This window comes from Agelaius phoeniceus, chromosome 4, assembly GCF_051311805.1.
Source record: "Agelaius phoeniceus isolate bAgePho1 chromosome 4, bAgePho1.hap1, whole genome shotgun sequence".
Lineage (NCBI taxonomy): Eukaryota > Metazoa > Chordata > Aves > Passeriformes > Icteridae > Agelaius > Agelaius phoeniceus.
This window is the reverse complement of record NC_135268.1, coordinates 14066482-14084218: the sequence shown is the minus strand read 5'-3', so window position 1 is coordinate 14084218 and position 17737 is coordinate 14066482. Positions and strand designations below refer to the sequence as shown.

The following is a 17737-nucleotide window of genomic DNA, read 5'->3' as shown; positions in this document are numbered from 1 at the left end:
TGGGGAAAGCACAGGTGCAAGTGGTTAACATGCCCCACGGGCACGAATGTCACCCAGGTCACTCAGAAGCCACCTCACAAGCCACTGGGATAAGGAAAGAAAAAAATTCTAACAAGCGAAAAGCACTATGTCTTTAAATAAAGCTCAGAGCACTCCAGGCATTCCAGCATTCTGCAGGGCAGCAGTGTATCTCACAGAAACATCCCCCCTGTGTTTTGGTTTTTGTTTGTCTTTGTTCTAAGCACACCACTAACACGTTCTGTAGTGGCCGGGTCTTTCCCCACTCCAAATCGGTCCTTAGCAGCAGGGAAAGCAGGGAAGGAATACCGTACAGTTAATGGCATTTTCAAACAAGGGAACCACTTCAGCCTTTCCTAGACACCCTCAGCTGAACAAAGCATTTTCCAGAGCTTAGTGTTGCAGTGAAATCCTAGTAGCTGATTTTCCAAACGTAACCAGTGAGAGGTTAACTGGAGATGGGCACTGCACACAGAGGAGCTCGGTCTCCTCGCAGCAGTGGCAGCACGTCTGTCTGTCCGGCATGCTGCTTGGCACCTTCACACACAGCACAAAACCCAACACACAGATTTTGGGGTGGCCTCCGCAGGCTGGCTGTGAGGATGCTCAAGGGTTGTGAGAGCCTCACCTGTACACCTCTGTCCAGACCTAAGGGACAGAATCCACGTGACATTCTGTACAGCCCGTGCCCACGCTGGTGAGCAGTTCAGGCTCAGTGCTAATCCATTCCCAAACCTACACAGGCACAGCTCCTGCTGGCTTGGGCAGGAGGGGATCAGGCCCCAGGCAGGCAGCTAGCCCCAGCTCCAGCCCAAAGTGCTCAGCCTGTGGGTCTGCTGCCCGTGGCTGCCTTCAAACAGAAACCTCTGTGGGTGCAAAGCTGCCTTCTGCTCCCCAGGAACAGCATTGATATCAGGATTTGTTGAATTATTATCACTGTTGTGATTTGCAGCGTGGCCCAGCTACAGGGAAGATGGAGCAGTCTAAGGGCTGCAGGGCACAGGGAAGGGGCTCCCCAAATCTGAAGGCTGCTCGTGCTTACTCCCAGCTCCTACTTGCTGTTCCTCTGCAGCGCATCAAAGATGCCCCTTGTGGGTAGGTTTCAGAGGCAAATGCATCTGTGGGCTCTGGCAGAGGCTTACAGGGGCAGCTCTGTCTCAGAGAAATGCCCAGGCGATGCCCCAGAAGGGAATTTTTTGGGCTGTGATGTCGGGTGACGACCCTGCATGGGGGAAAGCCAGCTGGTGCCACAGCCCAGCGAGCTTCTATGCTGTGCAGAGACACAGCATAGCATCAACCACAGACAGAGAAAAACATCTAAAGAAAAAAAAAAAAAAAAAAAAAAAAAAGAAAAGAAAAAAAATTCTCTTCCTATTTCCCAAGCAGCAGAAATGATGACAAAGGAGCAGTATGTGGCAATGGTACCCTTGCTGACCTGAGGAGAGCCAGCATGGCTCTGGGGAATGAGGGATGTGCTGTGGCCAAGCCCTGATCCCAAAAGGCCCAAGGGGAACCCTCTCCATACAACGCCCAACTCGTCAGGATCATGGGCACTGCCTGCCCTTATTACAGCACGTTCTGCTTGTGCAGGAAGCATCAGCCGGAGTTTGATTTATCACTTTGGAGTTCGATATCCGATTTCACCAAAACAAAGTCTTGGATTAAATTCCCTAGCCTGTAGATTTTTGTGCTTTTAGACAGAAACAGCGTGAGCTTTGTGCGGCAGTAACAATGCAGGCACCTGCTGCACCACGCGTGCCCTGTCTAACAGTGCTTTTAGGGGGCTGACTGCAATTCCTGATCCAACTCCAGTGGGAGAAGTCCTGGGGTTCAGCAGAGTGCCTTCTGAGAGAGTCCCAAGGAACACACAGAAAGCACGGTGCTGCAGGAGGCTGCCAGGGCAGGGGCACAGCGCACCACACGGCTGTGAAAAGCCATACAATATTTGGGGTAGATGGAGGAGACTGAAACCTGCGGGTGTGTGCTGGGTTCCCGAGCGCACCTTCGTGCAGGGGAAGCACCATCCCTCCAGCAGCAGCAGCACCCGGACAAGCGCAGGGAGCCAGGCAGAGCATAACTAACACGGCCGCTGTGAACCTCCCCGGCTGCGAGAGGGAGCCGGCCCCAAAGCCGGCCCGGGGCTGCCGGAGAGGCGAAGCTGCGGCGGCAGAGGAGTCCTGAGCACCATCCCCGGGGGAAGGAGCCCGCCGGGGCCCGGAGCACAGCCGCTAGCCCCGCGGCGGCCCCGCTAGGTGGCGGTGCCCACCCGCCGCTGCCGCCCCCGGCATTCCCGCAGCCCGCCCGCATCTCCCGGAGCCCGGGGGAGCATCCCGGGGAACCCTCAAAAGCGGGACGCGCAGGGGTGGCACCGCTTTTTAAGGAAAATCCACGGGATAATCAGCGTCTCGCCCCCGCAATTAACGGCGGCAGGTGAGGCTATGTGTATTACAGAGGCAAGGAATGAGAGCAGGGGGCTGCTCCGGGTCCTGGCGTGGCTTGGAGGTTGTTGGTACCGGGGTGCTGGGGTCAGCGCGCTGAGACCGAGCAACATCAGCGGGAAGCTGCATCACGCGTACCCCGTGCAAACCCCAAACCCCACGGCCGCCGACGCCGGTGGCACCTGGACCCCATTGATGTGACACTGTGGGCTCCAGCCTTGCATAGCTCCGGCTTTGGGGTATTTTCCCTACCAGTTACCTGGCAAGCATCGGTGCCGGCGTGATGGCAGCCTGTGTGTGGAAATGGGTTTCCTGCACATCCCCGGGCTGTGCGTGCCCCGGTGCCCCCCCGTGCCCCCCAAAGCGGGACTGGCACTGAACGCACCCGCTGCAGGCTGTGCACCCGTGCCCGGGAGTGTCCCCCTTGTCTTGGCCCTCCCGGGTGCCCCTGGCTGCGATGTCACCACCACGGTAATGCACCAGGACAGAGGGGACCCACCCCTGGCCCCTTCAAGCGCTCCCTACCCCACGACACTGCGGGCTGGGGGCTTCCCTGGGTCCTGTCACCGCAGACAAACTCCGGGCCACCTCCGTGGCTGTGCCCACCCTGCAAGCCCGCGACCACCCACAGCCGTGGCAAGGGTCTGGGGCAATACGGGCTGCTGGGAGAGGGGAGGTGGGAAAATAGCAAAACACAGAAAGACAGAAATAAAACGAAAGGTAAAATGAAAGAAATTAAAGACAACCCAAAAGACGAAGGGGAGAGGAAAGGAAGGGAAGGACAGGATGAAGGAGAGAGATAAAGGCTGAATAAAATGCCGGACGAAAGCAAAGACGAACAGAGGAAGGACGGACACATGTCGGAGGGCCCGAACGGAGGGAGGCAGGGGAGCGGGGAAGGAGAGCACAGAGAACAGGCGGCGTGGTCGGGCTTTCCTGCCCTTCCCTGCGGCCCGATGCGGCCGGGGACCCCATTGCCACCCCTTCGTCACCGCCCACTCCCCCGCATCGATTAACGTCCAGGTGCTTTGAAGAAAATAAAGTCATTTATTGTCAAAGCATCCAACATACCCGGATAAACTATAAAGTTTAATAAATCTTTTTTTTTTTTTTTTTGTCCAGAGGGGCGAGGAAAAAAAAAAAAAACCAAACAAAAACCAAACCCAAACGGGAAAGGGAAGGTAAACACGGAACTACCGAGACTCCATTCCACGGGCACCAGTGACACTTGGGGGGAAGGGGCGCGGGCGGGGCCGGACGGGGGTAGCGCCCGGTGCATGCAGGACCCCGGCCCGCCGCCCGCCGGCCCCGCCGCGCTCCCCTCGCCCTTAGCTTCTTATCCAAAATAAAAATTTACCCTGACATAGAATTATTATTACATCTAAACCATAAGTGCTTAATAATTTAAGTAGAAACGTATGACAAATGCATCAATATGTTGCAATATATGACATTTTAAAAAATGTATTTTTTAAGTCATTTTTTTCTTTTTCCCGGTGATTCTCTTTTCTCTCTCTCGCTGTCTCTCTTTTTTTTTTTTTTTTCTTTTACCTTCATTTTTCTGCTTCTTCTTCTTCACCTTCTCATCCTTCTCACCCGCTGCCCTCCCCGCCCCTCCCCGGACTGTGGAAACGCGTGCATCGAAGGGGAAGGGTGGGAGAGGCGGGCGGCGCGGGTGTCCCCGGCGCGGGGGTCCCGGGCGTGTTCCCGGGGCCGGTACGGGGGTGTCCCCGCTAGTTGTGGGAGGTCATGTGGCGGGAGAGGTGGTGGCGCTCGCGGAAGGACTCGTTGCAGATGGGGCACTTGAGCTTCTCCTCGCGGCGGCGCTTGACGAGGGGCTCCAGCGCGTATTCCTTCTTGTGGTGGGAGCGCATGTGGTAGACCAGGTCCGAGGTCATGCGGAAGGACGCGTTGCACTTGGCGCACCAGTTCTGAGCCGGCAAGCACAGCGAGGTGAACGACGGCGGCAGCAGCGTCAGCGCCGACGGCAGCTGCAGCTGCAGCGGCCCCGCCGCCGCCGCCGCCACCGCCGCCGCCGCCGAGCTCTTGGGCCAGAAGGCCGTGGTGTAGAGGAAAGGGCTTTGCTTGGGCAGCCCCCCGCCTCCGCCGCCGCCGCCTGCCGCCTCCCCGCCGCCCGGCAGCTTGGCGGCCAGCGCCTCGGCGGCGTACAGGCGGGCGGGGGCGGCGGCGCCGTCGGGGCAGGGCTCGCCCAGCCCGCCCAGCTTGGGACCCAGCACCAGCGGCGGGACGTGCGGGAAGGAGCGGGCGGGCTGCGAGAAGGCGCTTTTCCTCTCGTCGGTGCCGCCGCCGCCGCCGCCGGGACCGCCGGGGCCGGCCCCGAGCTGCGGCACCGTGCTGAAGGCGCTCCCCCGCGCCGGGCTGCCGCCGTCCAGGCGGGCGGCCAGCGGGCCCCCCGCGCCGCCGCGGGGGCACAGCCCCGGCTCCGCGCCGCCCGCGCCCGGGGAGCCGCGCTCCGGGCCCTCTTCGGGGCCGCCGTCGGGCTCGGGGCCGCGGGCCGCCTTCTTCACCTCCACGAAGGCGCTGCGCTTGGCCTCGCCGGTCTCCGGGCTGGGCGGCGCGAAGAGGCGCCCGCCCTCCTCCAGCCCGCAGTAGGAGCCGGCGGCCCGGTACTGCTGCTGCGGGGCACAGCCCGGCTCCTCCTTGGGCGCCGCCGGCAGCCCCGGCCGCTCCGCCGGGAAGCGGCCCCGCGCCGCGCCGGGCCCGCGCTCCTCCTCCTCGGGGAAGCGCCGCTTCGCCTTCCCGGCCGCCGCCTCAGGGCCGCCCTCGGGGGGCGTCGGCCGCCCCGGGGAGCCGGCGCGCCCGCCGCGGGAGTTCTCCAGCTCCCGCGCCAGGTTGTGGAAGTCCGTGGAGGGCTTGGTGCTGGCGGCGGGGCCGCCGTCGGGCCCGGGGAATGGGTGGTGCGGCGGCCCGCCGGGTTTCCCGAACTTGCCGGGCTCCTGCTCCTTGCCGGCGCCGTCCTTGGCGGCGGCGGCCTCGGCGGCGGGGCCGATGTCGGGGCCGTGCAGCCTCTTGGGGCAGCGGAACCGGAGGTGTGCGGCGAAGGGCAGTTCGAACTGGAAGCGCTGGCTGCACTCGGGGCAGGCGTAGGGCGGCGAGCCTGCGTCGGGTGGGCACGACAGACAGACACAGAGAGAGAGGGAGAGAGACAGCACCGTCAGCCGGGGCCACCGACGGGATGCCCGCCGAGAGTTTGCGGATCGGGAGCGGGGGATCCCGAAGCCCCCCGCCGCCTCCCGATTCCCCCCGGCGGCAGGGATCCCCCTCCTTCCTCCCGCCCGGGGCACCCACCGTTGGTGCGGGCGGGGGCCCGGGCCGGGCCGAGCAGCAGCAGCTCGGTGAGCTCCTTGCCGTACCACACCAGCAGCTCTTCGTCCTTGGCGATGCGGCGTAGGGAGCGATAAAAGAGCTGCCCGCTCTTAATGTAGGCCTCCAGGTTCTGCTCCTCCCGCTCCCGCGCCGACTGCACCAGCCGCAGCCACATCAGCCCCTCCGACGAGCCGTTGGCCGCCGACGTGTCCACCTGAAAACCCGCGGTAATCAATCCACCGGACCGAAAGACAGACTGGCCGACCAACAGCACGGGGCCAGGCAGCGGTAGGAGCGGCGGCTGCGGCGCGGCTCTGCCCTCGGGGACAGCCTCCCGGCGGCGGGGGCTCCCCGGGCTGACCTGCGCTCCGCGGCGGGGACGCGTGCGGGCTCCGGCCGACGTGGCGAGCGGCTGGGCCCGGGGACGAGCGGCTCTTACCCGGAATATGTAGGGGACGGTGCGCTTGTCGGTGGACTTGAGGGCGATAAAGGCGATGCTGTCATACAGGGACGTGTGGCTCAGGACGCAGGGGCCGAAAATGGCATTTTCCGGGATGTCGCAGGTGGTGTAAACGCTGGTAAAAATGTCAGTCAAGCACTGCTGGACCGTCTTGGCATCCCCGTCCCATATTCCCCGCTGGACGCCGGCGTCCTCCATCCCTGCGGGCGGAGAGAGGGGCAGAGAGGGGCCCCGTTACCACAGCGGGTCCCGCTCAGCGGTACACCAGGATGCCCCAGAAAACAAAATAAAATCGACTTGAATTAATAAATAAAACATTAGGAAAAAACCTCCAAAATAATTTTAAAAATTAGATAGAAAGACAGAAAGACAAAAAAAAAAAAAAAAAAAGCAGGCGAGCAGTTTCTCCGGTTTGAAAAAAAATTTAAAGCAGGCTCGGAGCTGCGAGCAGAGGCGGGGTGCGGGGACTCTGCCGCGCCGATTTATTTTTTTTTTTAGATATCGCGGCGGAGCTGGTTCTGAGCAGGGACCCGGGAATCCCACCGGCCAGCTCCTGTCCCGAGCAGGCGCCGGGTCTCCCTCGTGCAATCCCCGGCGCCGGGCCGGGCTGCGGGCTACGCCGGGGGAGCGGGTGGGTTCCAGCGGCTTGTCATTGTCGCCGATTGCGTGTCAGCTCACCTCCCGCTCCGCGCGACAAGGGGAACGTATGGCTGCTCATTATCATAATCCAGCACTTTCCCTCCGAGACTTTAATTAAAAGCAGCAAGCAGAGGTAATTATTTTTACCTCGACACGCTTATTTATGGAGCAGGGTGAGAGCCCCGGCTGCCGCGCGTTACGAGGGGAGGGATGCGGGCGGCGGGCAGCTGGCGGGGCGCGGGCAGCGGGCAGGGTGCGGGGCCGGCGGCGCCGCCGAGGCCGGGGAGGGAGCATCGCGGCCGGCTGCGGTGCCCTCGCCCTTCCCGACCAGATTAGCACACGGCTGCCTCCCCCCGCCCCATCTGCCATCGAAATCCGTCATGTGGGGCTGGCTCGGGAAAAGACCGGTGCTCCTCCCGGTGCGCCTGCTGACGGCTGCCGCCGCTCGCACCGGGCACGGCTCCGCCGAGCCGCCGCTCCCCCCGCGATTTCGGGGTACGACCCGCACCGCCGGGAACTTTACCCCCTCCCAGAGCGGCGGCGGGGGTCCCGGCCCCTCCCCGGGAACGGAGGCCGGGGGGGAAGGCGCTCCGGCCGCCTCCCCGGCGCCCTCCCCGTTCCGCCGCTGCCCGGCGCATCCCTTCCCCGAAGGAACGATTTCGCCAAACGAAACCACCGGCGGCGAGGGGCCCCCGCCGAACTTTCCTCCCGGCGGCGGCGAACCCCTTACGGCTCCCCACGGCGCCGCATCCCCCCGGCTCCCCGGGCCGCCCCCGGCCCCGCGGCGCTGCCTCCCCCCCGGCCGCCCTTTGTCCGGGCCGGGCGGCGCCGGGGCCGCTCCCGGAGGCTCCCCCGCCGGTCCCCGCAGCCCGGGCAGGCCCGCCGGCAGCACGGCCATCCCCGGCATTGTTCCCGCTCCGGGGCGGCGGGGGGCGGCGGGGCCCCTCCGCCGGTACTCACCAGGGACGGTGGGGATAATCCTCGCCCCGACAGTGGCACAAAGGCGGCTTCGGGCTGGCTGCCTCGGGCTCTCAGCGCCGCTCCATGCCGGGCCGGGCCGTGCGGGCGGCGGAGCGGGAGGCGCGCGGTGCAGACGGACCCGGTGCAGTGAGGGGCTGGCACGCAGACACACACTTTTTGTTTGCTGCACATAATCTGCCCAATGACGCGTGACAGCCCACGTCCCTCCCGTTAACCCCTTCGGGGCTGCCCGCTCGCCGCCCGCCCGCCCCTCACCTGGACCCGCCGCCACCGGGCACCACTGGGGAAGGGGGTGGGAAACGCGGGGCGCCTTCCCTCTCCGACCCTCTGCCGGGGCAGGGACCGTGTTTGGGGCCGCGGCTCCGCTTCGGCCCGGCGGGGATGCGGGGCGGGGAGCGGGGGTGCCCGACGGCCGCTCCTCCCGGCGCCGGGATCCCGGCGGCGGCTTCCCGCTCTGTCCCCGCACCTGCCAGGTATGGGCAATCGGACACGCAGGATAAAAACCTCCTCGGCGGGACGGAGCCGAGTGGGGATGCTCGTGCCCGGCTCCGCGGAGTGGAGCGGCCCTCCTGCGCTGCCGGCGGCCGGCGAAGGCCCGGCGTGCGGGGAAGCGGCACCGGGCAGCCCCGCGCTCCCCGCCGGAGCGGGGCAGGGGCAGCCCCGGCCGGAGCCCCCCGCCCATTCCGAGCCGCTCCGGGGCGGGGGGCGGCCACGGGCTCTCCCCCTGCACACGCGGGGCTCCCGCGTTCACCGACACGCGCGCAGCTTCAGGGAACAGAGAGGCGCGGATGCTCTGTGCCGAAATAAGGGGTTTATCGCGAGGAAAAGTGTTTACCGGTCCCTCCCTGATCGTCGTCATTTCAGACACAAAACAGATTAAAAAAAAAAAAAGAATAATTAAAAATAGATTTTGAAACCCCTTAAACTAAAAAAAAAAAAAAAAAAAAATTAAAAAAAAAAGAGAGAGAGAGAAAGAGACAAAGCGTTTTCCAGGGGCGAACGGAGCGGGGTTTGCAGAGAGTGGGCTGATGTTTGGCTTTCAAATTCACTTATCCTCCACATAATTACGATTTTCCTTGCATTAGGATTAAAGGCTGCATATAATATGCTTTCAACATTTATCTTATTAATTCGACAAAACGCAGCGTCTCCTAAAAGGGAGATTCTCATAACATTAAAAATATGGGAGTCTAAAAATTTGGATGTCAATTCCTGCTTCAAATGTGGTGTTGGGTTTTTTCCCCTATTCCTGTTTCTTTTTCTTTTTTTTTTTTTTTTTTTTTTGGTCAGTGCTGCAGCTCTCGCCGTACGATATAAATTGTCCGAATGACTGTCATTAGTGGGGGGAAAGAAAACCTACGCGCTGATTTTATTCGCGAGAATTTTAAGGGACACCACAGCACATATACGATCTCGAAATCGCTTCGGCGTGATCCATGCTACCGAAATTCCCTGGGACTGGAAAGGACCGCGCAGGAATTTCCGAGCTTTTATCCAGTCTCTGATGCCACTCTAAAAGGGGATCCCAGGGAACAGCGTCCTTCGACCTGCAGAACGGCTTTGGGACGGACGCGGGCTCTTTTTTTTGGAGTTTCTGCTGGGGGGTGCGCCCACCGCAAACCCCGCAAAGCCTGGCGCCGGCGGCGCTCTCCCGGCCTCCTGGAAATGCCTCACCGGGATTTCTGGGGGACACGGGGAAGGTGCGCCGGGCCCGATCCAGTCCCCGCCGCGCTACCAGCGGGCGCGGTGTCACCCAGCGGGGCCGTGCGATCGCTGCCCGCCGCCGCCCGGCTGCCGCACTCTCCTATCTATCTCGGTACATCCATGTATTTCCTATTCGCTTATTTTTCCAGAAAATCTCTTGCAGAGAGCCAGGGGCAACCCGGGCTGAGGAGTTCCGGCCGCTTTCCCAGGGACCCCCGCAGCCGGCAAACCCCCGCCACTCCCCGCCCTCCAAAAGCACAGCCCCTGCTCTGCCGAGCCCCTCTCGACGGCACCAGCGCGGCACGGACCAGCTCCCGGGCGAGGGGAAGCCCCAGGAGCAGCGGACAAGCCCAGGACCCGAGTTCAGAACGGGCTGGGCTGGCCAAATCCCCGCAGAAGCCAGGGTGGGGACTTGGTGGAGATTCAGGTGGCTGCAGGGCAGGCAGAGTGGGGATGCCTGGATGCTTGGACACCGTTATCACTAACCACAGTGATAACCCTCTTCTGCCCGCCATGAGTTTGTGTGGGGACGGCTGCAAGGTACCGAGGACCTGCTCCCAGGAGTGTCAGTCTTCTCTTTCCTCCCTGACCTTCACGCAGGAAGGGGAGAGGAGAGGGACCAGGAAAGGCTGCTCAACCTGTGCTCAGAAACACTCCTGCATCCTTTGGGAAACACTGCCTGAGTCGTGTCATGCGCCAGGCCTACGGGTGTGTAGTTACTCCCGTGAGGAGACACATACACAGCTGAGAGTCAGCTCCCAGGTGACTGCAATAAAATCACTCATAAAATAAAATCACTGAGAGAACACACGAGTTCTCAGAGGCACACAAGCCCAGCCACACTCACTCCTGCTGGGCCAGGGCACTGTGAGGAGGGGGCACGAAGGGATGCTCTGAACTGCCCTGCTACCCTCTCTGCCTGCTGCTGCCAGGGGCAGGGCCAGCTGTGGTCCCCGGGAGGTGCACACCAGGTGGAATGGAAAATCCACTTAAAATGAAATGTGAGCCACAAGCTTTCCTGGTGCCTGGAGAAATGCAGCCAGAACGGTTCCCTTCCCTGGAGACAGACAGGCCTCTCTAGTGGAAATAAATCAGGGCCTCAGCTGAATGACTGAAACCATCCTTTCTGCTTGTCACCAGGCTCATGGATGGCGCCTTTCCTGGGGAAGCCCTGTGCTGGGGTGCCAGAGACATCCCATCATGCTACAGACATGGGACACAGAGAGGAGGGGCGCTTCCCCCACTGCTCATTCTGCATGAGGAGCCCACTGGGAGTCCTCAGACCCACAACCAGATGAACGTTTGCCTACCTCCAGGTCCCTGCCAGGGCTGAGGCACACCACCAGTGCTCTCTCTTGTTTCCAGCCCAGCTCCCAAACACACCTGAGGGTGCCTGTCCCTTCCTATTCCCTCTGACTCTCAGCCCCACCTCACTGGTGCTGGACTCCTGGATCAGGTCACTGTAATGCCACAAATCCCTAAAAAGGGTCAGATACCACCTTTAGCTGTGGTTCACCCCAAGGAGCCAATGCTCCTGCTCCCCAGGAAGCTGACATACTTTCCCTACCTGCTTTCTCATGGTTCAGATACACCACAGGCATCTTGGCTCTTTCCTCATCCCTGATTGTGCCTGAACTTCCCTTCTACTTTCTTCTGAGCAAACACAGAGTCTGGTTAAAAATATTAATTTGCATATTCACCAAAGGGTCACAGGAATTCTTTTTATTACCTATAACCCTAGACCACTGCACATAGTACACGTGGCTGGTTAAACGGTTCATACATAGCCCTCTATCACTGCTGACTTGCTATTTCAGAATTATTTTTCTCAGGCTTTCTGCTTCTCCTCCTTTCTTGGCCTGACAGCAGCATCAAGGTTTAAAACCTGGAAATCTTTCACCTAGCTTCACCTTCCTTCAAACATTTAACAGCCTGACAGAAGACATGATTGGCTACAAAGGACAGAAAAGGGAGAGAAATGGAATAAGGGGAATCCCTGCAGGACTGAAATCTGCCTCTGCCTCCTGTACACCCTTGGGCCTTTCTGTCCCTGTGTGCCACCAGCACGTCCCATGCTGGGACCGGCGTGGGGTGAGGCAGTGCTGGCCTCCATCTCCTCAGGACACCTGAGCTCAGAGCGGTGGGCTGCACGTCTTTTTGGTGGCCACAGGAGTTCTCTGCTGTCGGGTCCGTGAGGACATCACTCACAGCTCCCCACCGGACCCTGGGTGGCCGCAGAGTTACGCATGGCAGGAGCTGAGTGCCCAGCATATTCCCGCAGGTGGATAATCCTCCTGCAGGGATGGCCTCTCCCCTCCTGGTGCTGCCCGGGGGCTCTGGAGGCCTTGGCCTCTGCAGCGAGTGACAGTCCCTAAGTTAGGAAAGGTTTGCTAAAGCCTGGCGCAGAGGGGGTGGGGAGAGCAGTGAAAGGACAGACAGACGGGGAGGGGGGGAGGGAAAAAAATAAAGATAGAGAGGATTTCAGCTCCAGCTCTGCTGCAGCAACTTGACGTGGGGTGTGTGAAGGAGCCTGAAACTTAAAAAGATTTATTTTCTCTAGTCATAAATCTCATCCCGTTGTTCCTCTGACCAACCAAGCATGATAAAGTCCTTTTCCATAAAGTATTCAGTATTAAAGCCACAAAGCTCACCCAATCAGTAGCCATCTGCTTCTCCCATAACTGCTGCTCCAGAAGCAGGGAAAAGCAGCCAGAAGAGAAAGGGCACCACTGTTACGGCTCTGGGACAAATGAGGAGGCACTGAATAGCAGCCGAAACCTTTGGTTTGCCTTGTATATCTGTATCTATAGAGACAGAGGAAGAAAGGAAGCATTATATTGATACAACAATTGTAAAACAAAAAAAGGAAGAGGCATCTAAAGGGCAATACAGCGGGCATCAGAGGGCCCCGCGGGGAGGGATGCTCGCAGATTCATACAAACCTTTAATTGCTTTGCAATTGAAAGATAAAGAGGCCGAGAAAAATAAAAAAGAAAAAAAGAAAAAAGAAAGAAAGAAAAAAAAACAGCCACCAAAAAAACGGAGAGAGTGGCAAAGCGACCCGCGTTACACGGTGCATCGGCGGCTGAGCTCTGGCAGCCAACGAGCCGGAGCATTGCTGACTGGGGTACGATATTGGCGGGACCGACCCCCCATTACGCTCTCCCCGGCCACGCCGCACTGAACTTGGCTTGCAGCCGGCTGGGAGGGAACAACCTCGAGGCGCCCCCCCGGAGCTCCCCATGATGCAGGACACGTCCCGCAGACGCCCCAGCCTTTCCTGGAGGGTGTTTGAGGGTACCCCTCTTCACGGCACCGCCGGCCGCGCTGCTCCTAGGAGCACAGAAAAAGCCGGCAACGATGTCACCCCAAAAAAGAGGCGGGGAGGTGCGAAGGTGGCGGACGGGAGAGGGGGTGCAGAAGCCTGAGGGGGCTGCGGGAGCACCGGGCCGGCAGCGCCCACCCGAGAGCGGCTCCCGCCCCTTCCCGCGCCGCCGCCCACCGGGCAAGCAGCGAGTTAATGACCGAGTTAGGTCATTAACAGATTTACGTCCCCTGAGAGCCGGGGCTTCGACCCGGGACCCCACCGCACGCTCTGGGGAGGGGACTTTGCCCCCAGCCCACGGGGACGCGGGAAGGGACCCACGGCCACGGGCCGGGATTAGCGGCGGCGGGCCGGGATTAGCGGCCGCCCGCTCTGCTGCCGCTCTCCGGGATTACGCCGGGATTAGGAGGCGGCCCCGTCCCCATTCCCTCGTCGGGCGGGGTGAGGGGGAGTCCCGGAAACCCGGAGGGCCTCGGGGCTCCCGGGGGGCCGGTCTCTCCGACCGGCCCCACGCTGTGCCCGGCGAATGCTGCTTCCCTCCGATGGAGGGCAGGAGAGGAAAGACGAAGCCCAGGATGCTGCCGGCGGCGAGATGCAGGTGCCAGACACCTGCCCGCAGCCATCCCAGCTCCCGGGGGGCACTGAGCCCCCTGCTCGGTTCCCCATCTTGGAACCCGGAGGGAGGGCCCAGCAGGAGCCGGGGCTGGAAGCACAGGGGACCAAAAAGAGAAGGTGGTGGGTTTTCCTTTTAAGATTGCCTGGCACAGGAGTGAAAGCGACACAAATAGGATTTACGCACCAATAAAACCAGGGTGGAGGTCCAGGAGACGCGGCTGTACCTCCCTCCCCTCTGCAGATTTCGTTTCTCTCGCAGAGCACGAGAAGGACCAAACGCCACGTTGAAGGCACAAGTCGCTCCCTGGCTTTTCCCGAGCACTGTCGTGTCCAGCAGCCCTGTATTATGTCAAAAATCTGGCATGGCAGGCAGTGGCACATCTGCTAGGTGTGGATGACATTCATTAGCCAAGGTTCTCTGCTAAATGGCCTGCCAGAGTCTCAGCAGCGCTGCCCAATGCCAATCACTCGTCTGCTGCCAGCTCAAAGGCAATCCTGCTTCAGGGATGGCTCCTTTCCATGCTGGCAGGAGAAACAGAGGAAACAATGCATTTAGATGTTTGGGATGTGAGCAAGGTTGCACATGGGAGCAGCAAGCAGATGTAGCAGGAGAGGAGATGAAGTTGTGAAGTGTCATTCAATAATTGCAGCACAAGGGATATGTGCTGGTGAGCTGAGGTTTGGGAGGGGAAAGCGTTAACCCCTTTCCAAACCACAAGGCAGACAGTGGTGGGCGCTTTTTGGAAAGGCAGCATAATGAGGCTAATGCAGCAAATGGCCTGCTTGTGCTCACGGACGACACACAGAACAGCGCAGGGAGATTGGTGCCAGGCCAGCCAGGAAAACCGCCCGGGCCAGGGGAGGGAGCTGCACCGACCTGCTCGGGGGCAGCCTGGCTCAGATGTGCTGCCCCTCTGGGGGTCTACCTGCTGCAGCCCAGACAGCCGCCCTGCTCATGACAGAGTCGTCTCAGTGCTGGCCCTGACAGCTTGGTTCACAGCCCAAAGGGGCAGCTGCACACCCAGGGCAGGCTGGGCACTCCCCGCCCTGCCCTGCAAGAGATGTGGGGACCAGAGGTGGAAGGAAGGAGCATCTGCTTGGCCCTGCTATAAACATCAATCTCTGGGAAGAGAGGCTCCATTTTCCTCTGCTCAGAAGCTCTGGGAAGGTACTTGTTCCTACAAAGGAATTAAAACACCTCAATCAGAGATAGATGTAAAGACGTCAATCTTCTCCTCTTATTAATTTAACAAATTTACAACCACATAATGAGGCTTGGTTTTGAGCCACTATGTGCTTTCCAGGGAGCCTGGGAGGCAACCTCAAATAGATGTTCAGTGAAAGCTCCCCTCAGCCCTGTTTTCCCATTCTGACTTCTATTTCTGTCCACATCCATTCAGGTAGTGGTTCATCAAGTGTGTGAGATGCTACCTACCTACACACACAGCTTTTGCCTCACAGATAATTCCTGTGACAGCCTCAGCTTCTTACATGTTCCAATACTTCTGCTTGCACCATGAAAGGCCACTGGCAGCTTGCAGCGCCCTTCATGCTGCTTTCAGCCAGGCAGGGAATCACAGGCTTCCCCCCCCAGCACCAGCCTCTCTGTCATTACCTGTGCTATTAAATGCCCACACACACCAAGAGCCCTTCCAGGTCAGCACAAGTGTTCCATGGTGGAGCCCATCTCTGACACGACACGTGCTCTTCCCACAGGCAGTGGCTTGCCCGGAATCCTCTGCCTGGCCATCTGCGGCACAGCTCAGCTGTGAGCCCTTTCCTTCTGCTCTCGCCTCCCCAGGAAGTCGTTCTGCTCCGGCTGCATTCTGGACTCAGCTTCATCCACCTTCTGTTTCTGTGCTGGGTTTTTCTCTGTTCTGGTTAGCTGGTCAGCCTCAACCAAGGAATGTCTGCACATTATAAGAGATTTCCCAAATTTCCTACTTTTGTTGGTTTAACGCTCACTGCACTACATACACCCCAACTACCCTCTGGCAGAGGCAGTGTGAACCCCATAATCCCCCATCCTCAGACACTAGAACTGCGTGGCTGCAAGAGCAGGAGCCACATCAAGAGACAGAGACACGATGCTTCTCCCTCCTGTCCAAACATTATACCTTCATTTAAATACTCAAGTAATCCCACTGGATCTACTCCGGTGCTTAAAGCTAAGCCTATTAAGTGTTCATGGAGAGGTTTGCACACAGAGGAGCCAGGAGAAAAGGGAAAGGGGAGAGTGAGGCACTGCTCCGGCAGGGAGCCACGGTGCCAAGAAACACCTCCCTGCTCTCCTTTTCCTCAGGCTTACGTTCTCCTCTGGCTACTCCTGACAGCCCCACCACTAGGCTCCCCTCAGCGTTCGGCTGATGTGAGTGCGAGATGAAGCGGGCCGGAGTGGAGGGGAAATTGCTTTAAAAACTTGTCAAAACAAAAGCCTGGATTAATTTTTTAATGCCAGCTTGGGCTCTGCGGTCACAGTGTTGGAAACTATATTTTGTTTTGTTTTCAAGATGCTTCTCGCCAATCTCATTGTGCTCATCATCATTATTTTCAGATAATGATACGGGAGAGAGAGCAGTTATCCCCTCTCCTACAAGGAGGGCTCACGCACGTGGTTTCCTTTACTCTCTGAGGATTTCAAGCACGTACTTAGATTTAAGCCTGAGTGCTACTTTTTGTTAACAGGGAGCACCTCTTAGAAACAGGACTTGATTCAAAACCTGCACATCCACGGAGCTCTGGCTCTTGACTCTGCTTCAAGCACTGCAAAACCTCCTGCCTTGGCCGCACAAAGCCCCGTCCCACCCTTTGATGCATTTCTTGGCACGTGCACATTCTAATTCCCGACATCACCCTTTCTTCCCCTTTTCTTAGCTGGCTTTTCTCTGGGCACAATGCATTATGTTTTCCTGTATGTACTACTCCATACTGCTTGCACAATGTTTTGCATGATCTAATATTCTTTGTTCAAAACTGCAAGAAAATCTAAATAAAGACTATAGCGTGTCGTATCAGTATAGGCATCAGCTAACGTTTTCCACGGCATATGGTACTTCAGAAGCCATATGTACCACTGTTTAGTGATTCTGGCAAAGAGGCGCAGAATGGTGAAATCCAACTGCCAGGATTTCTGAAAACAAATATGTAAATGCTCCAGTGCTTTTGTTATTCATAACATACCTCTAACACAGCACATACAATATGCTGTTCATTCTGTAACGAGTATACTACTAAACTATATTTGCTTCCGTTCTCGTTTTAAAAGATTTTTTCCTTCTGTATATGATTCCCCCATCTTCTCTATCAAAATCCATCTAAGCTGCAATTCAGAAAAGGCGTTTTATCTATTTTGAAGCACACGCTATGGGGAAGATTGTGTACCTACGCAAGGGTCTCACATCAGAACAAAGACAGACGTTATCTCTGCAGCCTTACTAGTGGAATGAAAGCAAGGCAGGGAAGTGCACTTAAGCAGATCAGCTGCATGAAGCAAAGCTTGTTCAGCCAGGAATAACCTCCCAGGGAACATGGGTGGGTTGGCCCTGCTCAGGGGCTACTGCAAAGCAAGCGGGTGGACAAAGCTTTTGTGAACAGGCCCTCAGAAACAATAGCTGGGGTGGAAAGACAGGATTCCAGACATGTGGTCCAAGGTGGATGGCGGCTGCCAAACTCTGACCTGGGCTGGTATCGGTCCTGGTGAGCCAGGGCTCAGACAAAGGGGATGGTCCATGGTAGCAGCTGTTCCCAGCAGGGCTGGCAGCACCAACACCGAGGTGGCGGGGCAGTGCACAGGGCTCACATGGAGCACCTGTGCATCACTAAAGGCTTCAGACCCCATCAGCCAAGGCAGAAGCCCTCCTTCCAGAGCCAGCACCAGCAGGTACACAGCAATCAACACCCAGTTCCATGACCTACCTCTGACAGTGCTAATCCTGGTGCTCCTCTCATCTGCAGAAAAAGCTTGTCATCTCTGCCTGAGATCTTGCTGTGCTGAAGGATTCCAAAATGTTTCTGTTTAGCATTAAGCCTCCCCATTCACAACCAACATTTTAACATTACCTGTTGCCACCATTGCCTCTTGTCAGTGTCCACAGAGGCTGAAATTGTGGGAGTGAGCAAGCCCATTCACAGGTCACTCTGCAGTTCGCTCCTGCCTTGGAAGCACACAGCTCCTGACATCCCCAGAGCTCCTGGCAACACCAGGGGATCAGGCAAACCTTGGGAGGAGGG

At 58.7% G+C, this 17737-nt stretch overlaps 1 protein-coding gene across 2 annotated transcripts; it reads right to left on the bottom strand.

The window, feature by feature from the left end:
• Window positions 1-3483: 3483 nt before the first annotated feature.
• Window positions 3484-8630, bottom strand: PRDM8 (PR/SET domain 8). 2 transcript variants are annotated; one of them, XM_054633646.2, is made up of 5 exons: window positions 8330-8630; window positions 7843-7997; window positions 6223-6443; window positions 5766-5997; window positions 3484-5574 (listed from the first exon to the last, which is right to left on the bottom strand). In XM_054633646.2, the coding sequence occupies exons 3-5, from the start codon at window positions 6439-6441 to the stop codon at window positions 4190-4192; spliced, it is 1836 nt and encodes a 611-aa protein (XP_054489621.1). In that variant the 5' UTR covers window positions 6442-6443; window positions 7843-7997; window positions 8330-8630; the 3' UTR covers window positions 3484-4189. The 2 variants fall into 2 exon arrangements, with proteins under 2 accessions (XP_054489621.1, XP_077033033.1); XM_077176918.1 differs by lacking the exon at window positions 8330-8630 and adding an exon at window positions 8119-8252.
• Between the last annotated feature and the right edge of the window lie 9107 nt (window positions 8631-17737).